General features: G+C 33.3%; 2 protein-coding genes across 2 annotated transcripts; one reads left to right on the top strand and one right to left on the bottom strand.

Annotated features, from left to right (window-relative positions):
• Nucleotides 1–8,516: 8,516 nt before the first annotated feature.
• LOC143605370 (cell number regulator 8-like) lies at nucleotides 8,517–11,869 on the bottom strand. The gene is made up of 3 exons (XM_077081518.1): nucleotides 11,596–11,869; nucleotides 9,321–9,523; nucleotides 8,517–8,929 (listed from the first exon to the last, which is right to left on the bottom strand). The coding sequence occupies exons 1-3, from the start codon at nucleotides 11,867–11,869 to the stop codon at nucleotides 8,699–8,701; spliced, it is 708 nt and encodes a 235-aa protein (XP_076937633.1). The 3' UTR covers nucleotides 8,517–8,698.
• A 10,341-nt stretch (nucleotides 11,870–22,210) lies between these two features.
• On the top strand, nucleotides 22,211–27,767 carry LOC143605358 (importin subunit alpha-9-like). The gene is made up of 11 exons (XM_077081508.1): nucleotides 22,211–22,429; nucleotides 23,333–23,555; nucleotides 23,631–23,784; nucleotides 24,105–24,207; nucleotides 24,869–25,053; nucleotides 25,309–25,388; nucleotides 26,013–26,163; nucleotides 26,249–26,330; nucleotides 26,449–26,507; nucleotides 26,929–27,234; nucleotides 27,543–27,767. The coding sequence occupies exons 1-11, from the start codon at nucleotides 22,378–22,380 to the stop codon at nucleotides 27,705–27,707; spliced, it is 1,560 nt and encodes a 519-aa protein (XP_076937623.1). The 5' UTR covers nucleotides 22,211–22,377; the 3' UTR covers nucleotides 27,708–27,767.
• Nucleotides 27,768–27,901: the final 134 nt, after the last annotated feature.

The raw sequence follows: 27,901 nt of genomic DNA, 5'->3' as shown, positions 1-27,901 counted from the left end.
CAGGTGTTTTTCGAACCGTAGTGGAGCATTTACTTGACCCGAACCGTTAAACCAATCCGAATCGTCAACCCGACCCAATTTTTTTATACGCGTTCTTATATATTTAGAGCATCTTAAAATAGCGAACCAGATAAAAAAAAATTCTAAATCCGTCACTGTCCCCACACACATGTCGGTGAAAAATGGTCACAAATAGACCTACATAATAGGTTCGTTCATGGCACATTCATGTCAATGTGAACATCATCCCGAGACTCCACAAACCCATTATAAACAACCAATACACACATTCCTTTTTAATCTCACGTACAACAAATAAAACAATTTTAATGATTTTCTATGTTTTGCAGTTTCAAAATCTAATATCTTACACACATTTTTCATATCAAATTACATTCTGTTTTGTTATACAACTAGTGTATTATTATTATTTTTTTTTGGATAAGTTTGAATTTACCTTCCAAATTACTTTAGTTACTTTGATTTTTATTCATACACACTTTCCCATCGTTCTTTGTCTTTTTAAAATATATACCATAAAAACTAACCAAAAGCTATATCATTGTAGCTGGCCTATTTGGTAGAGACGCACGTCTTTTAGATGAGAGGTCTAATCTCGAGTAAGAAGAGTATTTTATAATTATTGGTGTTTTTTATATTATTCATTTATAATATTTATATATTTGTTTTAGTTTTAATTTTATTTATTGTAAGGAAATTAATAATATACTTAAGTTTTGATAATAAAAGGATTTCACAAATACATGAGATGTTGGGTTTGATAAGAACGATGACCCGCTTATTTTTTTTAATATAAAATTATTTCTTAATTATAAAAAATACTTTTTTCTGAAAAAATCGAATATTACTTTTTGTTATATCCCTATTTTATAGGATTTTCACATCATATATTTAGTGAGATTAATTTTTAATTTAGTGAGATGCCATACCCAATTTAAGGGTTATCTGAGTATGGTGAGACACACACCCGTGAATTCGGGTCAAATGCATGAGAAACCCACATTTACAAATAAAATAATATGGTGGCTTGAAAGGAGATAGAGAGCAACCAGATGGCTTTTAAATATTTCGTTTATATAAATTACTACTCTATATAAATAAGGACTTTGGTGCCGCAGCTTGGTGACACCGTGTTGGTCGATTAATTGTGTTTTTTTAGTTCGATTACCATAATAAATGTAATGGAGACCGACCAAATGTTAATTTTTTATTTTGTTTTAGTTCCGGTGCCATAACAGACCTAAAAAAAACGACCGAGTTCGCACAGACTCACGACCTTATTTAAAGCCCATGACCGGCAACGTTGGGGTTTTACCAATACGCAAGTTTACCGACCCCCCCCCCCCCACACAAATTGGTCGCTGGTCCACCTCAATATATATATATATTTTTCCGTCTTTTAGTTCCGGTAACGTAACGTATGTAATCAAAACCGACCAAATTTGTGTCATGTTACCGCTTCAATGCTCGGGACCACAACACTTGGGTTTTACCGCCGGGTTTGCCAACCAAATAACCATTGTCTTAAATATTTTGTTTTTTTATATGTTAATGTTTTTATATGTAAATCTGACGAATTAATATTTTGGGTTTAACGCCCAAAATTTACCAATGGTGTATATAGCGTAACGAACGCGGCCGATACTGACCGAATTCCTGTCGACTCATTTTCGTAACTTGTAACGCTCGGGTTTTACCAGCTGCCCCGTGCGCGGGGTAGAAAAACTAGTTTAAGATAAGTAACGTCTGACGTTAAAGAATTAACAGAAGAAGAATTGGATGTAATTGATAATTACATAAACTGCAAGGTTCAAGAAGCAAACCAACCACAAACTGACGGACGCAAACCCAAACCCAAACCCAATGGACTCGTCCTTTGATAAATCGGTTAGTTCGTTTTTATTACAGATCTCATAATTATATTAACGAATTCCTTTAGATCTATATATACATATATTCATTTAATCATTATGTTTCTCGTATTTAAGCTAATCTAGGGTTATTATTCTGTTTGAATCGATTATTACATTATGTTTTCTGTGTTGTATATATTGCTTACAATTGAGCTAATTAATATGTCACAAGTGTGTGATTGTGGTGTTAATTTTGTTTACAATTGAGAAATTGAGCTGAATTAGATCATTAGTTTTTTTTTTTTAGAACAATTTTATATTTCTCATTAAACTTAAATTATCAGTGTAATTTGATTTTGCAATATATGTGTGTAAGAAAATGTAAAGCTTCAACATACATGATCCACATTGTACCTGGTAATTGGTAGTTGCTTATATGTTTATTTATACGAAATATTTCAGTTATTGAATTAATTGATAAGGGTGTGCAAGGTTTGGTTTGGGCTTAAACCGAACCAAAACGAGACTTTGTTTTCTGAATTTTTGAAAAACGGTTTGGTTTCGGTTCGGTTTCAGTTTTGCATATTAGCTTGAAAATTTCGGGCCAAAAGTAATAAATTTCGGCTTTAATCATTTTGTTAATCAATAACTGATTTGATCATTATACATTTGGGCTAAAATATTTGAGTTACATATTTATTAAATTCTTACAAATTACTCAAAATATAAGAATAAATAATCAAATGCTATAAGTTTGGTTTGGTTTGGTTCGGTTTTTTTGGTTTTAATTACATGCAAAACCAAAACCAAAACCAAACCGTAAGTTCGGTTTTTACATAAAACATAAAACAAACCGTCGGTTTTTGTTTCGGTTCGGTTTTTTCGGTTTCATGCACAATCGTAATTTCTTATGTGATTTCTGCATCCTCAAGCTGATCATGTTCAGTTGAAGTTGAACTCTCCTGTGGTTGATAGGTGTTCAAGCTCAACATTAATGTGTTAAAACTATTAATAACAGTTATATATCTTAAGCTAATAATTTTGGTGCTTTTGAAGTTATATTATATGTATATACTTGCTGCTCGTGTGGTTATAACGGCGCATCTCATGTGGTTTTTGGTAAATTTAGGGTCAATAGAAGGTTAATATGTAAAAGCAATTTAAGGTTTGAGGAAATTATGAAATATTTACCTGATAATTAGGTAGGTAACCTATTAATGGTCATTAAGAGGCTACCTATTAATGGTTCTTAGCCTCTTAATGGTTAAGAGGTAACCTTAAGTCTGAATAGTTAAGAGGTAACCATTAAGAGGCTACAACAGCGCGGTTTATATGTATAACAGATGAGAGATATGCAAAAAATGGACCAATATTGTAAAAGTCGGTTCTAGGCGGCGATTAATCGATGATTAATTGCTAATTACTGGGTTGCCACTTGCCAGTGCAATTCAACTAATAGGCCCTAACATTGGCAATCGGTCAAAATTTGGCAGAATCTTTGAAGTATTTGAAAATTTATACATATTAATTCAAGCCAATTAGTAAGTTCGAAAAATTATATATAAATTTTGATAATTTTTGTATGTACGCATAAGTTTGAAATATTACATATAAAATTGTAATCCGATTAATCGCTTGTCTGTACCTCACCGTCCAACTAGCGCCTAGCGAGTTTTACAATTGGAAGTTCTGGTTGAAAATATAGCTTATTTGGTTGTACATTGACACATGTTGTTCGCTTTGTTTTTACTCAAACGTATGATTGGAACTTGGAAGCATAATATAATGAAATCTTTCAACTAGTGATCAAATATCTAAAACCTGCATCTTGTTTTCTGTGCTAATTATTATTATTGAGCTCTAATTCATTCAACATCTGCAGCAATTTGTGAAGGAGAATGTTGAAGCCGCAGGATTGAACCCTGGATTGATTGTGTTGCTGGTTGTCGGCGGACTGCTGATAACATTCCTCGTTGGCAACTATGCATTGTACATGTATGCCCAGAAGACCCTGCCACCGCGAAAAAAGAAGCCGGTTTCCAAGAAGAAGTTGAAGAGGGAGAAATTGAAGCAAGGTGTTGCGGTACCCGGAGAATAGACCAACATCATCAGAAAGATTGAGGTTAAGTTTCTGTTAGTGTTTTAATACCTACTTGTCTTGTTGTGAGATGCTTGCACTGTTAGTTTTGTTTATGTTTATCTAATGGTGAGATATTTAATTTTGTTAGTTTGCTTAATGAATTGTTTTTGTTTGTTTTGTCACTCATTCTCAATTATAAACTTGGGTTTATATATTTAGGAAAATTTAAATATCACAATACTTAACTTTAGTAAGAATTTTTTTAACTTTAAAGTTTAAATATAAATCTTTTAAGCAGGTTAATAGGTTAACACGTTTATTAAACGGGTTTTGTTTGGGTTAACGCATTTATCAAATATGTTGTGTTCAAGCTGACATGTTTAATAAAACAGGTTGTGTTAGTGGCCCAAAATATGTTTTCTTTCTCTTCATGTCGTTTTTGAGTCGTGTTAGGAAATGTCACATGTAGCGGCTACTAGTTCACGAGGGTTTGGGATAGTATACATGGCCGACTTCGAGAATTGAAAAAAAATAAAAATTTGGGCCGAGGGCGAAAAATATTTTGGTCCTCAAGTAAAAAGAGGATTTTGTTGGGTTTAAACAATATAATTTTTAAATTGGCTTCCTTGGTTATGATTTATGATTTTGGTTGTATAAAAACTATTGTATAAAAAATAGGCTTAAGCATGTCTTAAATGAGAATAAAATTCACAACCTTTTGTTTTGGTTGAAAGTCAAACTTTTTTGCCACTAGACCAAGTTAGTTGTTATGTAATTGAGTCTACACTTTTTTTAAAAAAAAAAATGCGGACCTTGCGGGTAGTCGGGCCTATGGCCGTCGACCACTCTGCCATAGGCTATGCCCGGCCCTGATAATATATTGTCATCATTTTACTGGAATGCGATTCGTTTAATTGTTTGTGTACATGAACTCACTCCTAATCCACATACCCAGACATGAACTGTGCCGCATGTTCGTTCAAATGAGTCAAGCAGGTTGACTGGTTGGTCTGTTCGTCAGCAACTTAAAGTCAATGTGTAGACATAAATTCGTTTACTTTACGTCATGACCTTCTGATATGTGTCCGTGTGGTTGAATTATTTTTATTAAGTTTTATTTAATAAATTTCAAAACTTTTATATCCGTTAGACTTGTTTTCAGAAATTCAAATATAAATTTAAAAAATTCAATTTTTACACCGTATAAACCAATAATTACAATCATTTTCACCACACCAAAAATGTACCCAACTCTATATTCTCTACATCTCTTGCAATCATGAACTTGAACAACCAAAACATCTTCGTGATGAACGCTTTCAACTCAAACAACCCGTTTTACGCAAACATACGTGACGCGAATGATCCCAACAACACATACTATTCAACGCAAGCACAAACAAAATTGTGTACATACCTCTACCCCTAGCTCCACAACGGAAACGTATACTCGTAACACCATAACCAAGACCGGACTTTTTCCATTTTAAATTATTATGTTTATTGAATAATAAAATATTAAGTAAATAAACAAAATGGATGGGTAACAATTGCAACTGGTTAAAGCCACTACACTTGATTTCAATGGGCTTTAGTGAATTCAATTTTTGTCTACATGACACAACCTATATGTCATTTTAACTAAACAAGTAGTTAAAACCACTACAATGCAAAATATTACATATATATACACAAACTTATACATTCTGCTAAATATTGTATATAAAGATGCTAGGTGTAAGATTATATATTATATATATTACAATATAATAGAGATAAGTTAGCTAGTTGGAAAATTGTAAGCAAGTTGTCATAGTTTTTAACAAGTTGTAGTTAATAGTCTTTCTTATAAATAACATGTAATTGTATGCGTTCAATTAAGAAAATCTCCACTCTTTTATTAAAGATGTTTCGGGTCATAAAAAGGAGTAGAGTTACATGAAGCTACTTGTTTTAAAAGGGCTCTTTAATCTATATAAAGGAGTAACCGTACATTGGACATACATGCTTTTTTTTAACAGAGTAACAACAGAATATATGATTCATTGTTCACTTTGAACCTTTCCAACTCCCTCGTGCGAGATTATTGTTTTTCAACCAATTGACCAGGCGTGCTTATCAATTCTAACTTCGGTTTCCTACAACGTTTTCGCACTAGAGTGTCACTAATAGAAAGATGATTTCTCGCAGGCATCATAGGAAAATAATATTTGGTTCCCTGAACACCAGTAAAGCAAGCCATCATCAACTTAGGCATTAGATCAAACACTACAAACATAAATTGTCACACTTACATGCATCCTAGAAACACAACTCCATTGCCTCTTAAAATCCCACTCATCCATCGAAATAGCACCATCACTTATGCATGAGATTGCACGATTTATGTGTTGCTTAGTTTCATAAACTTGAGTCTCACCAAAAAGATGATAAAATAAAGTTTCCTGTATGCATCCAATAACTGTTACAGGATATTCAAGATTACATCAGGGGGTAACATGCATAGAAAATTTTCACAAGACCAAACACTTGAAATCTTGATTCTCTGTTTCTGACTTTCAATAGCTTCTCAAAGTTTTATTGTTGGACCGAGAGGTGTTGTACAGTTCCGGGAAGAACTACAGAAAAAAGAAAAGAATGAAAAATAAGCTAAGAAATGAAGTCCTACTATAACCAACAATAAAATATATAATCATGTAACTGAGTAAAAGGCAGACATATGCGTATCTTTGACGGGGATATCTAATTTGTGTGAGTCAGGAAGAAAATACACCATAGTGGCATCACGGCCTGGTCGAATGTTGTCCAAACTAGAGCTCATCATACAGCAACATGTTAATTTTTAAGATACCTTCTTATTAGTGACATCAAAATAAATGTAGGTAAACTTTACCTCGATTACTAGGCCGAACGTATCTATTGATATATCTAGGCTGAAACTAATAGTATTCCGGAACGACATTTCTGCAACTTCCAAGAACGGAATTTTATTATCGGGCAATTGCTCAGTGTAATTATAATTAATTACAAATTTCACATTGCTATTGGACTGCTTGCTCAGTAAGTCAGTAGCATTTGAAAACCCTTACTAGCTTCAATGCATTTTTTAAAACTGACTTAAAGTATTTTCTAATGTTTGTTTGCATTCACTGTATTTGCTTAACACATTCTCAGCATTAGCCTTTTTAAGAGAAATCATGTTTTAATTTCAAAATATCTTTATCATTTTCACTTAATTTGAGATCTAAATCAGACTTTGATTTTGAAACAACTGATTCAAGTTCTGCAACTTGTTTTAACAGTTTCATGTCTGCTAATTTTATGTTAGCAAATGCAATGATACACTCATTAGAACACAACTTTATGAACCGGTGGCTTTATATTACCACAAAGAGAGTAAGTATTACATGATACAAGTACAAGTGTGAGAACTTGTGTGAATGTTTGAATGAGTTTCAAATGAGACAACCACCTCCTTTTCTGTACTTGTCCCTAGTGTTTCTAATAATCTGGATACAACTTTACAAAATTTTATATAAAAATCTAGATAGCTCTTGTTTTATAGAATTTAGCATGATATTTCCAACATTTCTATAACAGATCTTTGATCCTTCTTGACTACAACATTGGGATGTATCAGATTTTGTAAATAACGACTTTATTTTGGGCGAACGAGACATTTAGCCCCTTTTAGGTTATAAGTCCAATTAAGAGCCATGAATTCACTTCTTACATGTCATCTGCAATCTAATGAATAACCAAATATAGATCCATGATTAATGCACTAAAATGAACAAAAGACCCGATCGAAGTAGAGGAACTGAATATCATAAAACAAAGGTTGTAATCGAAAAAAAGAGGAAATGAAGATACAATACGACTATACGAGTAGATGACCTTCTTAGTTTGACAGGAACAAAATTGGCAACGGATTTATGAAACCTTCTTAGTTTGACAGGAACAAAATTGGCAACGGATTTATGAAACGTTGGGTTATGTGTGGAGGCTCGATTGGAATTGTATTAGTGGCTTCAGATCAAAGGGGGCGGGAAACTCGGTTTATAATATTATTGTAATCCATTTATGTTTTTTTCTTCGGGAACAAATTTGTAACCCTAATATGTAATTATAAACAAGCGTCTTGTACTTGTAATTATCATCACAAGCAGTGAGGGGGTAGAAAGCAACAAATTCACGGTTGCAACATGTGGACGTAGGTTTCTCGTTCAAATTGAACCATGTAAAATCCTTGTGTTCTCGCGCTCGTTAATTTATGTTTTGTGTTTGATCATTGATTGTGTGTTGTTGCTTCCGCGTGCATATACCCTAACATGATATCCATTTCATTGGCCGCCAGAAGGTCTTCAATATCATTCTTCAATCCTCTTCATAGCACAAAACCACAGTTTTCGGTTAATTGGTTAAGGCTTAACTGAACCATCGGCTAATTGTTCAGTTCGGTTAAGCTGGTTATTTCCGTCACGGTTCAGTTGCCGCAGTCATTTGCTCACCCCTAAGTAGACTTTTTTTTCGAAAAAAAAAATATATTTAGTCCTCATGCATATAATCAGCTAAAGATAAGAGAACACATTCATCACACAGTAAATAAACATCTCCACAACATAACACAAATCAGCAAGTGACATCCTGGTTCATACTTATTTACGCGCATATTATCATATAAAGTATGTTTCACGAAACATTATAACATTCCTTCACACTCAACTCCAACACACTTTCAAACTCAATTCCGGCCCATGGTCTGACCGCCAGGCGCAACCATGACCGCCACGGCCTGGGCCCCAAATCCAGGATGAGGAATCCTACGACGCACCTCACGCCCTTCTTGGCAAAGTGCGCACGGGTGGCAGCAAACATGAGTTGCAAAATCACACGCCAACTCAGCTTGTTCCAGTTGTTCTTCCTCCATGTCACAACATCCACCACATGATTTGCTCATTCCTTCCCAGTTACCCTGTCAAATTCAATCAATTGTCAAATATTTATAACGATTTAAATTTTAAAATAATAATATTATTATAATAAATAATAAACTTGAGTTGCTGAATTCTATATTTTTGTGTCCCGTGTCTCTCGAGTCTCGCCTATTAAATGCTAATGATTTTAAAAAACTAAATATCTAAAATTTATTCTACTAATTTATTAAAACTTACTAAATCATAAAAAGATTTTAACCCCATGTAACACATAGGGTTGGATTTATTCATTATTGGCATTCAACATACATATCTGTTTATAGAAACTGCTGGTTCACAACAGGTTGGATTTATTCACCCCGTTTAATACATAGGTTTCTAACCTAGTTAATAATATACTTTATTGTTGCATTAATGAAAGAAACATGCCTGAAGGTTGAACTTCTTGCGGATTGCTGTTCGGGTCGGATATGAAAACCAAGGGGCCATGCAGTTCCATCCAAACAAGGAGTTTCCGATAAGATATAAACCAGTGTAAGGTAAGCAATGATTTGCAAAGGTTCCAGGTGCAGATCCAAGCCTTTCGACATTGCTTCCATACACCACACAAGGAGCCACGCTTCCAAGAAGGCCTGTTTAATTTCATGATTATTATATTTGTATTATGTAACATTAGTTGTGTTGCTTAGGCAATTATCATAGGTATTAACGACTGTTGATCGGTTTATAACCTAGGTTACAGTTATTGGTAGTTTTAAGATATGCTACTGTTATACGATTTACATAACTACCTTTGTATGTTTATTTAAATATCTGTTTGTATCCATTTTCATTCACCATGTTATTAGAAATCTTTGTTTGACCGTTATATCACTGCTCACACTTGTTCTATCAGACCATCGAAATCGTTTTTCCTCTTGATATCCCAACAGTTTACACCCATAGCACCGTTAGATCGGAATAGTTTTGAAAGCATTATATGAATTTAACTCACAAAGTTTTAGAGCAATTTCACTGTGTTTTCCTTATCCAGATTAGGGATTTCACATTTAGTAATCCCGGTAAACTTTCTAGAATTGATTTGTGTTTCGTTTGATTTCATGATGATGATTATTATCAATGCAACTTAAATCGATTAAGTATAAGCCGACTGACAAAAACAATCAAAGAACCAATCAAAGTTATGCAGCTTTGAATCAAACGAAACACGAATCAGTTCAAGATTGTTTACCATGATTACTAAATGTGAAATCCCTAATCTAGGAAAGGTAAACACAATGAAATTGCTCTAAAATTTTGAGAGCTAAACTCATATAATGCTTTCAAAACTATTCTGATCTAACTGTGCGAGGAGTGTAAGTTGTTGGGATATCAAGGGGAAAAATGATTTCGATAGTTTGATAGAACAAGTGTGAACATCGATATAATGGCCAAACAAAGATTTCTAATAACACGGTATATAAAAACGGATACAAACAGATGTTTAACTACGCAAACAAATGTAGTTATGTAAACCGTATAACGGTAACATAAATAACTACCAACAACCGTAACCTTGGTACTTCTAACTGATTAACAGTTGCTAATACTTATGATTATTACCTAAATAATCAACTAACGTCTTAATGTTACATAATACAAATAACATAATTAAGTTTAAATATCAATATAAACGAGCTGAACCCGAGCTCGACTAGGCTTGAGCTCGAATCATTATGATTTACCAATTACCAAAGCTCAAGCTCGAGCTTGACTCATGTATTATTCATTAATTAATTTCCATATACATTTTTGAATTATATTTATATATTTTGAGAAAAAACTTAACAAGCCTAAGCTGGGCTCGAGCTTATGTTCAGTACCTTAAACAAGCCGAGCTCGGTTGTGTAGTGTGAAATTAATACATAGAAGTACAAAAGCCTAAAAATTTTAAAAACACTAGGTTCGTTAAGACACGAAAAAGCTGAAGCTCGGGCTCGATAATTAACGAGCTTTACTTGAGGCTCATCTCTGGCTGCCCTTTTAATCGATCCGAAATCAAGTGGCTCGCAGGTACCTTAAACGAGCCAAAGCTCGAGCTCGGCTGTGTAGTGTGAAATTAAGACATAAATTAATACATAAAAGTAAAAGAGCCTAAAACTTAAAATACACTAGACTTGTTAACGCTCGGCAAAGCTCGAGCTCAGGCTTAATAACTAAACAAGCTTTATTTGACGCTCGGGCCCGATCTTATCAGAATATCAACATCCTAATAATTGATATACCAATAAAAACCCTAATTACCAAATTAACCCAGATCTGAACAACAAATCAATTCATTTCAAAAATAATAATAATTATTATTATTATTGATAAATTATTATACAATTTTGATTATGTTTATATATTTCGATTAAAAACCATAACAAGCCTAAGCTGGGCTCGAGCTCATGTTCAGTACCTTAAACGAGCCAAAGCTCAGCTCGAGTTCGGCTATGTACTATGTAGTGTGAAATTAATACATAACTGGAAGATTGAAAACTAAAAAAAAGGCTCGAACTCAGGCTCAATAACTAAACCAGCTTTATTGGAGGCTCGGGCTCGAAAAGATATTTATATCAACATCCTAATTGTCACAATAAAAACCCTAATTATCAAATTAACCTAGATCTAGACATTTTGATAATAATAATAATAATAATAATAATAATAATAATAAACTTACAAACTTCAATATCACTGCTGCAAAACTCATCGTTGTGACCGAGACATGCGAACAATCCGGATTCCCATTGAGCCCTGGGTACCGGTTCACCCATCACCGGTAATCCATCAGCAGTCCAGCCGTAGACTGGTTGATGATGAAACACTGGTGGTGGTGGAGATTGCTTTGTGTCATCAGGTGAATTGGGGATCTGGGTTTTGGTGGTGTTGTTTTCATTGCTGGTGGGTTGAGGTTGATTTGATAACAGAGGGCTTGATTCTTCATAACTGGCCATTATTTGAGAGAATGAGATGAGATGAGATGAGATGAGATGAGATGAGATGAGATGAAGCTGCTGCAGGTCACAAGATTTTGTTGTTTACTTTTTTTCTTTTTTTCCTATGTTTTTGGATTGAATGAGACCTTTATTATATCTTTAAGACCCGCGACACTTGGTCTGTAAATAAATCGAACGTCTAGGTTAGTGAACTGTTCGTGAATTATTAGGTGGGAAATTCTTTTATGTTTGATTTCGTTCGTTTATTTATGTTCGCTTTTTTTCAAACTGTGACCTTTTATTAACACAAACTCAAATCCAAACAACAACACCCCACCAGCGGGCTGCATCCACAAGCTAAAGATCTAAGTTTAGACCTATACTTATACCAAAGAAAGCAACAAGCTTTTTTTGTTCATTTATGCTCGTGAACATTCGTTTATGTTCGTTTACATAATAATAAAATAATAACTAAATATTATTTGGATGAGTCATCCAATTAATGGTTTTTACATTTGTTAATTTGTGTTTATTTTGAGAGATATTGGTTTTTAATACTCCAAACTTTCCCTTATTGGTAGATAACTCCCAACTTTCGATTTGTCGCCTATCACTCCCAACTTTCACCATATTTTCTTATACCACTCCTCGTCTAAATGGACACAAACTCGTTGATGTTTTGGACTAAAAATGTCATTCAAATTAGTTGAGGGGGTAAACAGAATTTTTATTTTTAACACACATAAGCTACCAGAAAGAGAGAAAGAGATTGTCAATCATAGAAAGAGAAAGTCGATGAGAGGAAGAAATATGGTCTGCCATGAATTCCGGTGACGATCTGGTCTGGCTTCCCTGTTCTTCGACGAACTCCCAATACAATGACAAGACGGGGACGGTGGTAATTGTACAACCTCAACAACCTTCATTTCCGGCGACCTCGTTTTTCCGATGAATTTGAGTTTACCGGCTATCTCGTCTTTCAGAAAATGGAGATGGTTCAGAGGTGTAAAAAGGTGATGGAGATCATGAAGATTGTGCACCGTGGAGATATGATGAAAATGGTGCTCGCTGGAAACCTGCAACTCGTTTTTCTGGCATGTAGGCAATCCCGGAAGGTGGCTGGGTGAGACACTGGTGGTGGTGGGGGGCGGGGGTTGCGTTTTTGGGGCGGTGGGCGGTGAAATAATGGATATGGTGTTCGCCGGAAACCAACAACTCGTTTTCCGGCTAATAAAAGATAACTTCAAATCGATATGTTGTAGATGGGTTCGTGTTGAACCAGAGGTGTAGCGGTGGTGGTAATAGATGAGGATGGAGTGGTGATACTTGATCTAGGGTTGGTTGAAGGCAAATTTGGTATATGTTAAACAATTTAAATTTCTTTTTCACCCCCTCAACTAATTTGAATGACATTTTTAGTCCAAAACATTAACGAGGTTAGTGTTCATTTGGACGAGGAGTGGTAAAGAAAAATAGGGTGAAAGTTGGGAGTGGGGTGGGTGACAAATCGAAAGTTGAGAGTGTTATCTACCAATGAGAGAAAGTTATGAGTATTAAAAACCAATATCCCTTATTTTAAATGTGTTCAGTTATTTTTGTCTGTGTTCATTTATGTTTATCTTTAGTTATGTTCGTGAATTGTCTGTTTGCATTTTTAATAAACGAACATTGACACAAAATATGTGTACGTTTAAGTGTTCTTGTTCGTTTAAAGTTAAATGAACGAACACGAACACACCCTTGTTTGTATTCGTTCGGTTCAATTACAGGCCTACGCGATAGTCTACGATATGACTGGGTGGTCGTATGTTGTCTTGCAACCTACCCCGGTTTGGAACCCCCCGAAAGTTTTATCCCGAATGACATAACCCTTAGTTCCCAGGTCCTCAACGCATCCTCGAAGAAACATTCTTCCCTAATGCCACTTGACACCAGTCGCGCCGCACAAGAGTCAAAACCATCTAGCATAACACAGACAAGATAAAGCCTCCATTTTGGCTCGGATTTGAACTGGTTTGAGATCCCGATTATTGCTTCTTTATTATTTACTTTTTTATTATATTTTTAAACAACTTTTGGAACTACCTTAATTACCCAAGTTATTATTTTGAAATATGATGTTAACCGCATATATTAATTTCAATGCCGCACGCATATATTAATTTCAATGCCGCGTATATTAATTTCAATGCTTCAGTCCGACTAATCTAACTATAAATATAAAATAGGAAAATGAAAAACCCACTGTTCCAACACATTTGAGTCAAATGGAACAGTGACAAAACTTTGGTTGTCAATTTATGAAGTGACGCGCAGAAAACAACCTTTTAGCAACTTTTATTATATTTTAAAGAGTTGAATACACTCATTTGATTTATAAAATAATATATATTTTTCTTAAAAGTCTGTATCATTAAATAGTTATAGCTTTGAGATCCATAGTTTTATTTTGTAACAATTTTAGAGTTTAATGTTAACTTTCGTTAAATTAAGAAAGAAAGACACTTATAATTTTCTGCTAACTAAGCACATATCGAAAATTCATCTCTTTTCCATCTAGAATGTTTTCAGAATTTCTGTGATTACATAACATGGACCTAAAAAATCTGTAATTTGAATAATTTGTAGATTATTTAAACAAACTGTTAATTGTTAATTTGACATTGGAAACCTTAAGCAAAGAAAAACGAATGGGTGATGACACAAATCCTTGCTTAACATATAGATTCGGTCTTTTTTCTAACAACAATTTTTTTACATAAAATCTTTTAACCTTGTATTTGTAATGATTTGATATGACCACCTGATTTTTAAAGGAACAAACACCCTATAACGGCATGGGTATATAGATTCGGTGTTAGACTTGTAAATTGTAAAATACATTAGACCTTATAAGAACGAGACGTCTTTTTATTATTAAATATATATTAAAAAGGAGACTTGGTTCTCTCAATAATCTACTATTCAATTTCATGTAGTTTATTAGTGCATGTCTTTTATTCTTTTAAACTTTTATTATACAAGACTATAACAATTAAAGCAAAGACTAAATTCTTTTTATTGGTATATTACTTGAAACCTTTATTTTATTATATGTTATTCATATATGTTTTTTCCTCATACCATGAAATGCTTTTTACTTTCATTTATTTTACTTTTCTTTTCAACTATTATAATATTTAAAACTATATTTTGTACCTTTAATTTAGGCGCGTGTCAATATTACATGTTTTATTTATCAGTTAAACGAATATTTTAATGTATGCTTTGGTATATTTTAAAGTTAACCTTTAAAATGACTGTAATTTCTTACATTATTTACAAATATCCCATTATCACATGTGTTTTTATTTGTGTTTCGATGTTTGATATTGTACATTTAAAATATGTTTTTTTAGCACACGTTTACGAGTTAGTGTCGGTACCACCGCTACCAACTGAATTCACATCGATTCGTAGTTGTAATGTACCGTCTTTCTTTTTTGTGATTTTGTTGTGATTCCGTGAGCCAATATAGACTGAATTCACATCGACCTGCAACGCGTTTGTGATTTAACGTTTTTACATATTTTTTTATTGTTCAGTTAAACAATCCCGTTGCAAAGCACGGGGCCTAAATACTAGTTATAATTTATTAAACCAAATTGAAAAAAGAAAAAAAAATCATTTTGTCGGTGATAAACTTGAGGTTTGAGTTTTGCTTTCAATTGGTCGGTTATAAAACTTTTTAGATGCAACTAATAAACAAACTTATAATAAATAATAATTTAAAAATATTATAATAGATGATGAACTAGACACTTAGTTGTAAAGTTGGTTTAATTTATTTTTCAAATCATAAGTATTTTAACAACATTAATCGATACACATTATTTTAGTAAACCATACATTATAATTATACTCATGAATGCATATAGAACAATTACAATACCAATTTAGACCCAAACAAGTGTAAATAAACCTTGTGATCCACAATCAATCTAATGTACATCGTTAGTTTTTTGTCATCCATGAACCTTGTTTACCTAATCATCAATAACCATCAATGCACAAGGCTTTTCACTACACTCTAATTGTATGTTGCTTAATGAATCTTACCTTCTTTCTTGCATTTTCAAATGATGGTCTTGTGGATCTGTTTGGCGGAGTTTCTGGTCCCTTGTAATCGATCTCGTAAATCTCATTATTCGGTTTTGCAGTTTTCAGTTTCATTCGACCTACACATATTCAATTCAACCATCAAAAGTCAAAACAATCAAAACACGATTTCCGGTATAACTGATCAGCGGTGGAACTTGAAATTCTAAATCGGGGGCCGAAATTATTAAAAAAAATACTTACACAAAATAACAATTTTTTAACCAAATAAATCGCAATAAAATAAAATTAAATAAATAAATAAATAAATAAAAACCAGTTCATTGAGTTGGTTTAGGCTATCAAAAATCATATATTACCATTTCAAAACCTAAAATAATACTGGAAATATATAAAGCTATATTTGCCAAAATATACAGAGTATATTTAGAAGTTTCGAACACAAGAACTGTGGGGGGGGGGGGGGAGGGGGTGTGATCTGGCCCCTAAAGAGTGTCACACTTCCACCCATGTAACCGATAATTTTATTTTATTTTTTAAACGACAGAACATACTCCTATAAATCACCTATGCCTGCATATATAACTAACTATGCAAAATGTTTGTGTGTGAAGTTTCAGGAAACCGAAAAAACCTGTGGATAGAGCGGGCACAACGAGGAGAATGAAGATGATGAAGAGAGTTATGATACTATTCTTTAGCTCCATCTCTTGAGTATGAGTGACTGAGGCAATGGGTTTTAAATGTATAGGGACGGTGATGGTGGTACAAACCATCGACATCTTACACATCTTTTTTGGGTGGTGAGATGCATTTCATTGCAAAAGTGGTCCAGCCACCCAAACTTGATCAGCAATGTTGGAATTTTGGAGGACACTCTTTAAATGTTGCATTTGTGTGTGTATATATATATGATTGATTTCTTTTGAGAACTGCTTTGAATTTTAAGAACTCGAAAGAACTCAACGTAACAAAAAAAATTTTGAATTTTTTTACACGTGTGTAATACGTAAGTGTAAGTAATGTACAAAAAATTACTATAATTTTTTACACACTGAATCGACTATTTACACATGTGTAACTAGAGTTTAAACTTGTGTAATTAACAAAAATACTTATTCTCTCTCCTGTTTCATTTTTTAATCAAATTTAATCTCAGCCACATATTCTAACTCATTTAATTAAATGTGTGGTCCAAAATTGAGTTCTTAAAATTCTTACAACTCATCAAGTTCTCAAAATATCACTCCCCTATATAGGATTGATTTCTTTTGAGAACCGCTTTGAGTTTTAAGAACTCGAAAGAACTTAACGTAACAATTTTTTTTTTCGAAATTTATTTTATATACATATAATACGTAAGTGTAAGTAACGTAAAAAAAATTACGGTATTTTTTTACACACTGAATCGACTTATTACACATGTGTAACTAACAGTTAAACTTGTGTAATCATCAAAAATACTTGTTCTCTCTCTTGATTCATTTTTTAATCAGATTTATTCTCAACCACATATTCCATACTCATTTAATTAAATGTGTAGTCCATATTGAGTTCTTAAAGTTCTTACAACTTATCATGGTTCTCAAAATAATCCTCCCATATATATATATATATATTGAGTAAATAGACACTCTTGTTTGATTTACTTTTACTTGTTGAGGTTTTTCTTCTTCACTTCTTTATAAGTGTTTTTTTTGTTTTTATTCATTTATATTATATACACCTTTAAAAAAAATGCTCCATTAGCTCAAAATAAATTTTTTTCTGCGAATCAACTAGTGACGTATAATTTTATTTGTGGTTTAGCCTCTGAGGCTATAAATAGTAAGTTTCTTTTCTTTTTTTTTATAGCCTCGGGAAAAAAAACCGTATAAAAATAAACATCATGGGATAATTCGCACAAAAATCCATTTTTGGTTGAATGAGATATGAGACTTAAACCACAAGGGCAAAAATAACAATTTATTCTTTTCTTAACAACACATGTATTTTATTATGATTTAGAGAAATTTCTTTTGGCAAATAAAAATGAACTCATCTTAATTAATATGATCTATTGTTCGAGTGTGGCCTCTATCGAACTGTGATTCGGAAGATGTGGTACCTTAACCCCGTCTAAGGATCTACAGCCATATCATTTCAACAAAGTCACCAAAAACAATAAGGTGGTATCTCGAGAATACTTCACACGTGAGTCCTCTCATTATCAACAAGTGGTAACAAAACTGCATGCCTAAATTCGGATATTCAGCACCCTTCCTGAAAACTTAAATGGATATATTCTAACTCTTAACCCAATCCAAGATGCGGGGAGAACAAGCATTTTGTCAAATAAAGAAAGGTATAGTTGGCTCTGTATGTCTAGACTTGTATTTATAGACGATATGGTTAATGAACCATATCATTTTCGGGAATACGTGGTGAAGAGACTTAAGATTATGAGTGCCATGTGCAATGTCTTGAATTTCCACAATGGTCCCACGATAAATAATAAGATAAAAACAAGGAAAGGAAAGGAAAAGATCAAAAAGGAAGATGAAATACAAAATCGGTTTTTGGACAGGAAACTGTTCTGTTTTGTTTAAGGTATTTAAAATATCAAACAATTTTATTATAAATCAAGACTTTCCAGTCTAGTTAATTAGAATGTTTTGAACAACTTTCATTTAGAAAAGTTTTACAAATTCGTAACCTAAATTGGCCAAAACAACCATGTAAATCAGAGGGTACGAATCTGCGCACTGTTTATAAAATATTGATTACGAATTCATACGAATGAATTAAAATGCGTAAAAATAGTTTTTAGAACCGTATATCAATGAAGTGTATCATAGAATCTGGTATTGCACTTTTTCAGTTTGTTATTAACAAGATATGTCTATTTCTTTGACAACTATATCTAATGTCAAAACTGAAATATTACTAAAAGCAACATTTTAACGATTTCGAAAAGGATTTTGATAAAATTAAATTATGGACTTTTTTTTTATATGATTATATAACATTTATGAGCATATATCATCAAAAATCCTTGGGTCATTTGAATAAAAAAACAAAGATTCAAAACAGATAAATAAAGATGTAAGAACGTTTCAAGTGTGACATTCGCGTAATCGATCATCTCCTTGTGTTCTTTATCTCATCCACCCTATACACCATGGTGTATGGATTACGTGGATTCCTAGATATGATTTTGTTATGGTCATGTGATCATTTGATTAACTAGTATGAACAAGAATTAAAATAAACAGAAATAAGATGAAGAAGACCTGAATAATTAAAATCCTAACTTTGAAATGGAAAAATAATGAAATAAGTTTCTTGAAATTTTCAAAGAATGGTGCAAAAAATGAAAGGGGTGAGAGCGAGTTCTTATTTATACTAAAATGAGGAGGTTACTCTTGAGAATATTTTAATGAACAAATTGATTAGGAGAGTGATTTGGGGAAGGAGGTTTGACCAAAATTTAAATGTTGAAGGAAAATATTTTTCATCTTTTAAAAATAAATAACTTTATGTAAAAATAAATGTGACAAAAATAAATGTGACATAACTAAATTAAAAGGATGCACTTTGGTTATACATTAATAATGTTATTTATGTGATATTTGAATAAAGAAAAAAAATCATGAGTGTTATAATTTATATATATATATATATTAGTAATGATTAATATTAGTAAATAACTTTAGAAAAGAAAAATATTACGTATGAAATATGTAACATATGAGTATATATATATAACCGAATCACGTCGAAAATTTAAAATGGGTCATTTTTTTGAGTTTGAAAATTTAAAATTACACCACTGTGTGTTGAGTTATCACTCAAATATGTTCAAATGTTTGATTACTTATTCATACCAGTCATAGCACTATTTTGAGTCTAGCGTTATTCACCGGCATATGTTGACATATTTTCAAAAAAAGTTTTTTCAAGTAATCAATAACAGGGGTTGGCACGGATAGAATGTTGAAGGGATAACAACTCTTTGGACAGTTGAGAGAATCTATTGGCTTTAGAACTTTGAAAATCATTTAAATGTGTTATGAAAAGATAGTATATATATTAAACGATTTGTAATTGATGAAAGGTATTTAACTCCCCTTTAAAATCACGTATTATATTGTTTTACAATGTAAATTGTTTTACAATGAAATGTTTTTCCGCTACAAAATAGCGCAAAACAACTACCAACTGTCGGTCTTATGTCCAGACCCCCAAGGCAGTTGTAACAATTAAAGCCTTGCATGTCTCGTTTCCAAACAAATCGTGGCAGCAAAGGTAAGATCTCACAAACTCTTTTGTTTTTCCGGCTATTTAGTACCTAATAACTACCCGTATGTTGTTCTAGGGTTGTCCAACGGTGGTTTTCGATATTTAAACAACCGGTGCCATGGCCCCGACAACGACATGACTCATAGCTCGATTATCCCTTTTGGTGTCTTTATCCTTACAGGGATGCCTGGTAATGATGTTGTGTGAACATGTATTTATGTATACTCTAAATAACCGTTTGTTAAATGAACATGTATTTATGTATACTCTATTTATGTACTCTTCACTAAGTTACACACATATAAACATATTTATATATGAGCTATATTAATAATAACTTATTGGCTCGGGTTCTCCTCGTTGAGAGCTACACAAAGAGGTAAATGTGTTCAATTTGTATATAAGTTGAACATAATACTGATTCTTAAGTACTAAGTGTATGAGTTTGATAAGAAACTAGAAAGAACTAATCATATTAAACTGACATGTGTGTCTTAAACGAATAATGGAGTGGTTTACAAGTAAGAAGCAAGTATGTTTTATAACCTTATAACCCAAGTTTTGACTCTCAACCAATATGGAGTAGACCAAGTGTAGTGGGCGCCTTCATGGGCTTAAAGTGCCCCATAGCACCCTGGTGGGCGGTGTGGCCGACGCTATGGGTTTTTGTTAGGTAAATTAGGTTTAGGCGCTATGTTTGAAGCGCCCCTTTCCTGCCAAAAAGTTCTTCCTGCCAATAGTACATGAGGTGGGGGCGCTATGCTCTAATACCACACATGGACCTGTACACTTATACATTTAAAAACCAACACTCATATGATTATTCAAAGTTAGTTGAACCGTGACCTTTTGAACTAGGTTTATAGCTTATGAATTATGAATCATGCTTCCGAGTAGATACGCGGCCTATGAACCGTTGCTTCTGAGTTTAATATGCTAACTCATAATTCTCTCATTCTGATTCCTCAAAGTTCATGGACTTCTAAATTTAACTCGTTCATATGATTTCTCTGAGTTTAAAGGTTTCCAAGTTGCCAGTTAAAAGTCAATGAACTCTTTAGAGGTTCTCGGAGTCTATGGATGACTTCTAAATTGGTTATACCCACACCTCTTTCCATTGGCGCCATTACTAGTTAGCGCCCAATGAGATAAATCCTTGTTTGGACGCCACATTACATCAAGTGTAATGATTTTTCATATTAAAGTTGGAAAAAATGGCAGGGAGTGACGACCTAGATCTGGGCAATTAACTAATTAATCAAACCGACCTGATAATTGAACCGATTATTTAGAAACCGGTTTGAAACCGATTGAAAACGAGGTTTGGAACCGGTTTGTTATTTTCTCCACCAAAATCGATTAACCGAGCCGAAACCAGGTAAAAACCGGTCAAAACCCAAACCTGACTAAGAAACTGGTTAATCGAACCGAAACTGAACTGGTTTGAAACCGATTATATAGAAACCAATTTGGAACCAGTTTGCAATTTTCTCCACAAAAACCAGTTAACCGAGCCGAAACCGACCAAAACCAGTCAAAACCCGAACCGAAACCGATCGTAACCCTGTCAAGAAACCGATTTTAACCCAAACCGAAACTTAAACCAATCATAACCAGGTTTCAACTTTCTTTAACTAAACCAAACCAATTTCAACCTAAACCAGTTTTAAGTTTTAAACCAGTTTGTACATCTAGCCACCCTCTAAAACACTAACACTTGGCCTAGTAGTTATGAACACAAGTGGTAAATGGTAATATAATTCTCCATTGTTGACATCATATTTATTGGGTCATAAAAAAAGCCACATATATATATATATATTTAATATTTGTCTACCTCAAAGGGTGCATTTTTGACCATCTACCAAACCCACTATCCAATAACATAACTTTATAATAATAATAATAATAATAATAATAATAATAATAATAATAAGGTTAAACCCATTTAAAAAACTCATACTTTCTTTCTTTTCCATCCTGGACAACAACAAAATCAGGGGCGCCTATATATATACACACAGACAAAATATGCATAATAATAATAATAATAATCATCTTTAATCGGTTATATGAGCAATATTCAACTACTGTAGAGTTGGCTTCTTTTGAAATACTCTCTCTGTGGGGTTTGAGTAGTCGGAGTTATGGCCGGTGAATCACCAGCTTCTCATCGCAGAGAACCTATCAAACATTCAGGCATCTTTTCTCTTATTATTATTAAAACTTCCATTTTTAATTTCTTATTTGAATCAGTTTTAGGTTTTCCTTTTGTCTTTATTTGAATTTTTGAAAGTTTAAATTTGGGGGAAATTAATTTCTGGTCATAACGAGCCGGGCCGAGCCCGAACCAGCTCGTTTTGACTTATGAGAGCTCGGCTGGTTTCGAGCTCGGGTCGTGAGTCGTTTTTCTTCAAGCTCGGGGTCGGCTAGTTTATTATTTATTAATTAAGTTATATACATTTTTAATTACTTTTAATTATTTTGAAAAAAACGTTAGACGTTAAACGAGCCTAAGCTCGGGTTGAGCTCGTGTAGTATCTTATAAGTGAATCTGGTCATATTATAATTCTAGGGGTGTAAATGACCCGAGCTTGGCTCGTTTCGAGCTCAGAGTAGTATTTTCAAGCTCGGGCTTGGCTCACTTATTAATACTAATTAATTTATAGTTACTTTTATATGTTTTAAGAAAAACTTTAAACAAGCCTAAGCTAGTGTAATATCTTAAACGAGCCTAAAGCTTGGCTCAAGCTCGTGTAGTTAAACGAGTCTAAAGCTCGGCTATGCAATTGTGAAATAATCCACAGAAGTCCAAAAGAGGTAAAAATTAAAATTACACGCGACTCGTTAAAGCTGACGAGCCTAAACAAGCTTTCCATACAAGGCTCGAGCTCAAGCTCAAGCTCGATAACTAAACGAGCTTTATTTGAGGGTTAGCTAAAGCTCGAAAAAGCTCGGCTCGTTTCGAGCTTTTTATCGATCCGATTTCGAGCAGCTCACGAGTCACGAGCGGATTGGCTCGTTTTCATCCCTGATTATGATGCATTTAACAAATATTTTATTGGTAATAATATGCTAATTTGATTAATTTTAACATTATAGTTGGGAATGCTGCTGTACAAAGGAGACGACAGCTTGCGATTTCGGTGGCGAAGGAACGAAGAGAAGCGATGTTTCGATCCAAACGGTTGTGCAGAGAAGGGTTTAATGTTACTAATCTTGATGAACAAACGGATAATGAAATGATGATTGATGAAGAACCACCGGTTTTGGAATCTCAGACTATTAAAACTGTTGAAGAATTAAAGCTTGCAGTTTTTTTCAAGTAATCATAATTTTTTAAACATGTGATACGTGTTCAAGTTCTTTGCTTTGATCATTAATGGTTAATTTTCTTTAGGGGGGTAGATGCGGGTCAAAAGAAAGTGAACGTGCTTCGTCAGTTAAGACGGTTGTTATCTAGATCCGGTTTTCCATTTGTTGAAGTTGCTCTTAAATCAGGAGCTATACCTTTACTTGCTCAATGTCTATCTTTTGGCTCTGAAGACGAACAGGTTATTATAATCTTTATCTCGTGCTATTTTATTATTTATAACCGAAAAGAGTGTTTTGTTACAAGAAACGTGTAACAAAATAGTTTCGTGGAATTCTGATTGTGTTATGATTTCGGTATAAGTGACATTCAACAACCTGAACCGAAAAAATACCATTTTTTTAAACTATTAGGCACATATTTCATTAGAAATGTGTAAAGAAATATTTTTATGGAATTTTGTATGTGATCTGATTTATGTATAAGTGGCACGTCAGCTAAACCCTAATAATAACTAGTAATAGTTATAATTAACAGATACAATGTATGTTCATAATGCAGGTGCTTGAAGCCGCTTGGTGTCTTACAAACATAGCTGCTGGCGAGCCAGAACAAACCAAAGCTTTATTACCAACATTGCCATTACTTATTGCTCATCTTGGAGGTTAGTGACCAGGCCTGTAAACGAACCGAACGTTCAGTCGATGGGATATTCGTTTTTTTATAAACAAATAAATATGAATATTTTCTTTTTTTCATTCAGTTAAATGAATGAACATGAACGCATGTCTTGTTTCTTCCTTTATGTTTGTGAATGTTCGTTCATTTACGCTCGTTTATGTTTTGTAAGTTCATTTGTTTATATTTTATTTTATTATAAATAACTTTTGAGGGGGTATTTTTAGTAAAAGTCTCATTTGATATGGATTTCATACGCTCCACTTGACTTTTTCCGTCTTTGCAAATGACACAATTATCAAAAAACATCAAAAATTGTTGTAACATTTCAATATTAGCTTTACTTTTTTTTGCTTTTGGATATGATATGTGTATCTAGCATGCTTCCTTAAGTAACGCGGGACCATGATAATGATAAGCATCTTTATTTGCTCATTATCACGGGCTAATTTCAGAAAGTGGGGAGAGAATCTTTTCATACTAAGAAAAACCAAAACTTGATGTGGGATGTCTTAAAAAGGAAAAGACACATTATTGTAGGACATATTATGCACTTTAGCTTAAATAATTACCGACACCTGATGTTTTTCACATGTACTTGTAACTTTTTACTAACATTATTATTATATTAATTTATTTACTTTCAGAAAAAAGCTCGTTATCTGTTAACGAACAATGTGCGTGGGCGTTAGGAAACGTTGCAGGCGAAAGTGATGAACTAAGAGATCTTCTTATTTCACAAGGAGCTTTGAAACCGCTTGCAAAAATGATGCTTCCAGATAACGAGTCAACTGTCAGAACCGCTGCGTGGGCATTATCGAATTTAATCAAGGTTTTTATATTTATGGTTTTAGATAAAAATAGCGTTGAGTAAATGGGACCCACAGTCGCATCAACTGGTTACTGGATCAATGGCTAATACTGAATAACTGAATATTCTTGATGGTCAAAAAAGATTCAGACATTAGTCTTTTGCAGTTTTCAGTCACATGTCTGTAAATAAAGGAGAACTTTCTGTAAAGAAACAGTTTTTATGAAATTATATTAATATTTTTTTTAATTACATTTTTTTTGTTTGGGGATGCAGAGACCGGACCCGGATGCTGCAACAGAACTTATAAAGATTGATGGAGTGGTAGATGCCATTCTTCGACATTTGAAGAAATCGTAAGTTGTTGCATAGAAAAAGAACATTTATTTTTGGAATATCTGTAGACTAAAGTTATCTTTTATAGAAAACGTAACAGACCCTATTTGTATTGGTTTAGACAGTACTAAAGGCAACTAAGTCAAGAAACCTGTTTAATGAACCAAATGTTTAATGAACCGTTCGGCAGGACTTTTGTTTATGCTCATTAAAATAATAAACGAACATGAACAAAACTTTTTGTTCATTTAGTTAAACGAACGAACATGAACACGTTCGTTTGTTTATGTTTGTTCACGTTCGATCGTTAGTTCACGTTTGTTCGTTTATGTATTCATGTAAATTTTTAGGCCCGTTACAGTTTAGTCTAGTTTTATTAAACTAACATGTCATACGTTTACTTTTAATTGGTGTCATGTTTCTTTATATTCGTTCGTCTATGTTCAGTTATATTCATCCGTTTATGTTCCTTTACGTTCATGAACCGTTTGCTTACACTGCTAGCTAACTAACATTAATGAACATTAACACATTCATTTTCTAAATCAACAATAACAAGAAAACACTGTTCGTTTAGCTGTTTGTGTAGATTTTTTTCTGTGTATATATTTCTAAAAATTAACACATGCTATGATATTGAACAGGGACGTTGAATTAGCAATTGAAGTATCGTGGGTGGTTGTGTATTTATCGGCTCTTTCAGATGTTGCTACAAATATGCTAATGAAGACTGATATTGTTCAAATTCTCGTGGACCGATTAGCCGCGTCAAATAATTTGCAATCAACAATTCCGGTAATATAAATGAAAAAGAACCTGTTTTTTATAAAAACGACACGTTTTCTGCCACTTTTGATATCTTATTGATTTATGATATCAGCTGCTAAGGAGCTTAGGTAATCTATTGTCGGGCGATGCTTACACTACAAATGTTGTTCTTGACCCTCAACACGAAATTACAGGTGAATTCTGTATGCTAGTACTCGCTATAATTTTTCTTATGTATAGTGTACACAAAAAATTGTCTTATTTATTATTTATTTAAGGGAACCTCACTTATTTGTTTTGTGATATTTGTAGAAAGTATAATACGTTCGTTGAGTAAATGTTTAAAGAGTGAGCATCGCTTCTTGAAAAAGGTATACTTTCTTTTATGTGGTCAACTTTTGACCCTTTTTGCTTTTGAACGGGCCGATTCTGGTTATGTTTTATCTCAAACGGGCCGAATGGGTAAAAAAGGTAGTTAAAAAGGGTAACGGGTCACATGAGTCGAAGTATGAGAAAGTACACCACTGGTCTAAATCTAACATGGATGGACAGTTAAACGTTTAAGTGGTGTGAAATGACAAAAATACCCCTTAATTTATTTTTTTTTACAAATTATTGTTACTTGAGGACTAAAAGTGAAATCTGATATCTGAACATATTGTTACTGAAATAATATACTTTCTAAAGGCATAAAACCTCAATCCATTATATATATATAAATCGAACAACTATATAAAATTCACATATTTGTGTCACGTCTACCATTCTACATTATGAATAATTTTTTTGCAGGAAGCGGCTTGGGTGCTATCAAACATAGCTGCAGGCTCGGTTGCACACAAGCAACTGATATTTAAAAGTGAAGCAGTCTCATTATTATTGCAGCTTCTCGCTAGTGCGTCATTTGACATTAAAAAAGAGGTGGCTTATGTTTTGGGCAACCTTTGTGTGGCTCCATCGGATGGCTTGGGCATGCCCACCTTATTGTTGGACCATTTGGTCTTGTTCGTTAGAAACGGGTGTCTTTGTGGCTTCATTGATCTCGTCAGGCCAGCTGACCTTGAAGCTGCCCGAACTGGACTTCACTTCATTGAGCTGGTAACGTTCAAAACAAGTTGTTAACGGTTATAAGTCATAACTTAAAAAAAGTTGAATGATTTTGCAAAAAGGGTATCCAAATTCCATATTTGGTCTAATTTTTATTTAAAGTAACCAACTTTTCGTCTAAAAACTGACATTTTTACCGAAATTTGGTCTGATTTGTATCGAAATAACCAAGTTTTTATCTAAAAATCGATCTTTTTACCTAAAAAAACAATCTTTTTCAAAGTTTGACTTTTTGACCAAAGTTGGGTGTTTGAATATTAATCAATTTGACAAATGATAATAACATTATTAATATGTAGGTGTTAAGAGGGATGCCAAATGGTGAGGGTCAGAAGCTTGTTGAAAAAGCAGGTGGAATCGATGCACTAGAACGGTTTCAGTTTCACGAAAATGACGAACTTAGAATGATGGCCGGTTTGTTAGTTGACAGTTATTTTGGAAAAACGTATGGTGTCGACGAATGAGTAGAAAAGGAATGAATACAGGAGTGAGTGTTTGTTTATGTACTACTAACTAACTCATAGGTTAACCATTGGTGGTTGAATACAACATTTGGTATATATGTTCTATTTTGATCATTAATCCGAAATGGTTAAACTATCTTTAATTTGAAACTTGTGTCAATATCTAAACAAAGGAAGCACTTTATAGAACTGAT

This window comes from Bidens hawaiensis, unplaced genomic scaffold (assembly GCF_021521415.1).
Source record: "Bidens hawaiensis isolate Kalapana, Puna unplaced genomic scaffold, B.hawaiensis_p1.1 tig00002123_1, whole genome shotgun sequence".
Lineage (NCBI taxonomy): Eukaryota > Viridiplantae > Streptophyta > Magnoliopsida > Asterales > Asteraceae > Bidens > Bidens hawaiensis.
This window is presented reverse-complemented; position numbering and strand designations above follow the sequence as displayed.